Here is a 5,486-nt window from a genome sequence, read left to right on the forward strand (position 1 = left end):
CAGCTGAGGCGTCTAAATATAAAGATATCATGATTGGCTGTTACCCTGTGGAGTGACGCCCCTGACTGTTTTTGGTGGGTGTGATTTTCTGAGCTGAAGCCCTTTAAATAGAGTGCAAAGGCACATTCATAGCAGTGCAGATTTACCAAGAAAGTATTTTTCCAGTTCTACTGAACATCGCTTCATCTCTTTAAACAGTAAGTTTACTTTTTTAATTCCCATTTCTTGTGTAGTGATAAACTGTAGCCTTCCATATTTCAATTATCTAGTCTGTATGATATGAGACTGAATATATACCATAAAGTAAATCTCATTGCTTCATATATCAAGGACCTATTGCGTTATAATACAGGTAATATATATCTTTGTACTGTGTTAGTAGAGATAAAATTTGTTTAAAAGAACTGAGGCCTTCAGTTCTTTTAAACAAATTTTACTGCATTATAGTTATCTTGTTATCTTATATGCTTTGCTAGTCAATTATAGTGGTGAATACTAGTTCTGTCCTATGTTTAATACATGAGTAATATATGGTTATTGAATAGTTCATCCAAGGCTTAGATAGTTATTTATTTTATTATTATAACTTATTTAAATATTTAATATACTGTTTATTATAAGTTATTTACCTTTGTAATATTGAATAGATAAGTAATTTTATATTTAATACATGCGTAATAAATATTGCTGATGAATAGGGCAATCATTGCTTAGATATAGTTAATCATTTTTATTATTATAACTTATTCAGATATTTAATATAGACCCTTTGTAATATTATATTTTGTCGTATATTACTTTCATAGCGCATATATATATATATATATATATATATATATATTAATGTGTTACATTTTATTTCAGATGGAAAACCACAATTCCGGAGATCATTTCGATACCTTTCTTACGAATTCCCAATTAGGTATTATATTGAATATATTGAAAGGAGGGTCATCTCACTCTGATTAAGTTCATATTTTGTATATTAATTATCATATTTTGTATATTAATTATATATTCTTTCATTCTTTCTTATTTAAGAAGAGTGTATGAGTCCAGGATTTAACAACATTTTTAGTACTCTGAATTATGGACCCAGTGAAGATGTAATTGATGAGTCAAATGTTCCAGGTTTTCATCAATCGGTCACAGGTAATTATGTATATTATCAGCAGCTTTATTACTATTTGTATAATAACTGATTAAATATGTGCTTCTAGACCTGATGCTAAGTAAAATTTCTCATTCAGATACTGAAATGATGCGGTCAGTTTTTATGATGGAAAACAATCAAGACTTTGAAACAGCTGAAAATCGGGACTCGGATATCGAACTCGTAGAAGTGCACTGTAGTTCTGTACTGCCCCTGTATGCAACAGCTGAAAATCGGGATTCGGCTATCGAACTCGTAGAAGTGCCCTGTAGTCCTGTACTTCCCCCGGCTCCTAACGCTCCAAAAAAATCCGGAAAATCAATAAGAAGGGACCTCAAGAATAGAAAAGGTAATTTACGATTATCAGGTCCGTGAAGAAAAGCTTTTCTGTTGTGTTAAAAGCATTTCTGATGGGTCTAATAGTTATGTTTTATTTACAGATGTTCAACTAGTGGCCAAAAAACTTGAATTTGCAAAAGAGAATATTCCCATCCCGTCGACATCGTTCAATGAGAAGACTACTAATCCAGGGCCTGTAGAAGTACAATATGCAACTCATGCTTGTAAGTATATATTTATTCCATTCTATACTGCCTTTATACATACAATGTCGCAATGAAAATTGCTTAACTGGCACCTGTAACTTTTCCTATGTTGATCCTATGTTGTTTTCTATGTTACTCTAACTTCACGATGAACTGACGCTAGTATCTTTTCTTTCAGCAACGTCGTCTCTGCAGAGGTGTAATTATGACTCGCCGCAGATAACTCCGCAAAGAGCTAATGTGATCGTGAGAACAACGCCTCTTTCACGAACAAAGCCTCTTTCACCAAGCAATATTGTGAATCGTGAAGATACGACTGCGTCCATCAAGTATCCCAGGAATTCAGTACCGAAGAAACGTGAGGCTAGAGCTACATCCCCCAAGCAACCCGGGAATTTAATTCCAAAGGCTATAAATATGAACACTATACGGGTGCAGCACACTGAGCAACCATCAGTTAATACTTCTGAAGGTTCGTCTAGTGATTTTGGTATTGTAATGCCTCTAAAAAAACGTTCTGATTCAAAACGGAGAGTAAGCAAAAAGCAGAGAGTTGACTCTACATCAGCTTACACAGTGAGACCTGTGTGGGCTGATGAACAGGACATCATGCTTACTGCTATGTCTGGACAGTATGTCCAATGCAAACTTTACCAGAACAAACTAAAATATTTTTGTGATACCTATGAAAGATTCATGAATGCATATCCAACATCTGACATTATCGCAGAACTATCTGAATTCAAAAGAGAGCATGCTATTGTATTATCACAACCTAATAAAAAGGAATCACTGTGACTATGCATGGTTGGTTACGGGATGCAGAAATTACCAAAAAAAGGGACGAAATTATTTAAAATGGGTCCACAGAGGGCATACAGATCGAGAATACTTAAACGGGCTCTAAAGCTGTTGATTAGATCTAAACGATCGCTAGCAGCTAGAAAACGACGAGAGGCAGCTCACAGATCTATATCTACACAAAACCCACAGATGCTGATACATGCACAGAGTCCTTCACGTAACCAAGATAACCCTGGAGGTGTTAACCCCACTGTGTCTCCAAATGCTCAAAGCAGAGAGCCTCTGGAAACACATGCTGAAAGGGCACATAATGCAGCACCTGTTGGTAATGTTGATAATGATAATGTAGTGAATGCAGATCAAGCAGTATTTTTACAGCATTTTTTTCATCAACAAAGAGATGTCCGCAATTTCAATGCCCGCTTGCACATTGATCATTTTAGATTTGTAAATTTAGACCGCATCCAATCATTTGTAGAGGCCATAAATGTCGTACATGACACTATTCAGTCATTACTGGACAGAATCATCAGGGACATTGATCCTGGGGACTTTGTTCAATTAAGACTTGAAGGTGGGGCCACATTAGATCCCATTTTCACTACAAAACAATCAAGGGATGATTTCAGTTCTGTATCATTTTTAAATTCTGTTGCTCGCACATTGCAAAGTAATGCTGAATGCCTAGCATCCAATTCACTCAAATTAGTCGTAACAATAATTAAAAACAGACGCAGTGGTGCAAAAAGACGGTTGAAATCTATAGCGAGTAGTCAAATCATTAAACAAAAGAAGCGCTGGCTGTATGACTTTAACAATTACAACACAAATCTGTGCTTCAGTGCTAGTGTGTGTGCCCTGATGGACGACACTGATGTCGGTGATTCAGTTATACTGAGTCGTGCTAAAGCCATACATGCATCCCTGGGTATTCCTGAGGAACAACTAATAAGCTTTAGTGAAATTGTGGATTTTGAGAAACTTCTGGGTGTCAACATCAAAGTACTGTACTACAGTCAGGGTGACTGGCGTTACTTTCAATCAGGTAAAACATCTGGTACTAAAAACATTTTCATATTGCACCATGATAATCACTACTACGGTATCAAAAATATGAAGGGTTTTATCGGTGAGGATTACTTTTGTGAAAGATGCAATTCGGTGTTTCATCACAAATTTAATCATTCGTGTCAATATTTTTGTAAAGCTTGTCAAAGAGAGAGCTGTGTGGAGAGCAGTGATGAGCAGTACCCACCTCGTTGCCCTATATGTCGGGTTTTTTGTCGCTCGAGCGAGTGCTTAGATCATCACACACATTTAGCTACAGATAACCCAACATTCTGCAGACTTAAAACATTTTGTGATAAATGTCATCATTTTGTGTTCAAAGATAGCGAGTCCGAGCATAAATGTAAAGGCATGTGTTGTCCTGTTTGTCGCATACGTCTAAATGAATTTGATGACCATCTTTGTTACATGCGGAGGTATGTACCAAAGGAGGAAACAGAACAATATATATTTTATGACTTTGAATGTATGCAAGAGACAGGTACGCACATACCAAATTACATTTACGCAACAACATTGCATGGCAGGCCTTCCTGGGAGTTTGAAGGTAAATCGTGTACTCATGACTTTGTACTGTTCTTTACAAGCGGTAAATTTTCAGGTCATACATTTATAGCCCACAATGCCGGCAGATACGATGCTTACTTTATTGTTAAAGAATTGATTTCTGAAAAACTCTGCGTAAAACTGATATCCCGAGGTGGACGCCTCTTGTGTGTAACGCTGCCTGATTTGGATATACGATTTATAGACTCTCTAAATTTCATACCCATGAAACTTAGTAAGCTACCACAGGCTATGGGTTTTTCAGGTTCAAAAGGGCATTTTCCCCACTTTTTTAACACTGAAGAAAATCAAAACTATGTGGGGCCCCTACCCGCTGTAAAATATTATGGGGTAGAGTACATGTCGCCTAGTGAGAAAGGGGAATTTATGGAGTGGTATGAGACCGAGGTAAATACAACTTTTGACTTTAAGTCTGAACTAAAAGCTTATTGCAAGCAAGATGTTGAGATTCTGAGGCGCTCTTGTGAACTCTATAGAGAGCGTGTTATGGAGATGACGCAGAAAAATATTCAAATATACTGTAAACAGGAAAAGAAAAAGATTGAAGTGACCAGATGCATTGATCCTTTTCAACTCGTGACCCTGGCCTCTGTATGTATGGCAATGTACAGGTTTAAATTTCTTCCAAAAAACACAATAGCCATTTTACCTGGGGATAATTATCACAAGACAAAAAAACGTTTCTCGTCCCCCGCTATACAGTGGCTCATGTATGTAGCACACACAGAGAACATAACCATTCAGCATGCTTTGAGAGGCGGTGAAAAACAAGTCGGAAAATATTTCTTAGATGGTTACGCCTATGTTAACAACAGTCACATAGCGTTTGAATTTCAGGGCTGCTTTTACCATGGATGTCCTGTATGTTATAATGAAAATGACTCAAATAAGGTCACAAACACATCCTATGGTCAATTATATTACGCCTTTTTAGCTAAAAAACGTTACTTGCAGTATTGCGGCTACACAGTCAGAGTTCTGTGGGAACATGATTGGAAAGAAATGGTTGAAAAAGATTCTAATCTTCAAACATTTCTTGACCAAATGGAATTCCCCAAACCCTTAGATCCCCGCGATGCCCTTTATGGGGGCCGTACTAATGCCATTAAACTTTATCACCAACGGGAATCTGGAGAGATGCTACATTACTATGATTTCACCAGTCTGTATCCCTTTGTAAACAAAACTAAAACATATCCTGTTGGTCATCCTCATATTATCTATGAGAACTTTGGATTTATTAAAAATTACTTTGGTCTTGTCAAAGTCAAGGTCTACCCTCCAAGGGATTTATTTTTTCCAGTTCTTCCGGTAAAACTCAACAAAAAATTAATGTTTCCCCTTTGCTA

General features: G+C 36.8%; 1 protein-coding gene across 1 annotated transcript; it reads left to right on the forward strand.

Annotated features, from left to right (window-relative positions):
* The first annotated feature begins 864 nt into the window (after positions 1-864).
* On the forward strand, positions 865-3,230 carry LOC142262732 (uncharacterized). Its single transcript, XM_075332182.1, has 5 exons — positions 865-922; positions 1,042-1,152; positions 1,251-1,502; positions 1,594-1,716; positions 1,877-3,230. Exons 1-5 carry the CDS (start codon positions 865-867, stop codon positions 2,494-2,496), a joined length of 1,164 nt encoding a protein of 387 aa, XP_075188297.1. The 3' UTR covers positions 2,497-3,230.
* Positions 3,231-5,486: the final 2,256 nt, after the last annotated feature.

Source organism: Anomaloglossus baeobatrachus, unplaced genomic scaffold (assembly GCF_048569485.1).
Source record: "Anomaloglossus baeobatrachus isolate aAnoBae1 unplaced genomic scaffold, aAnoBae1.hap1 Scaffold_25, whole genome shotgun sequence".
Taxonomy (NCBI): domain Eukaryota; kingdom Metazoa; phylum Chordata; class Amphibia; order Anura; family Aromobatidae; genus Anomaloglossus; species Anomaloglossus baeobatrachus.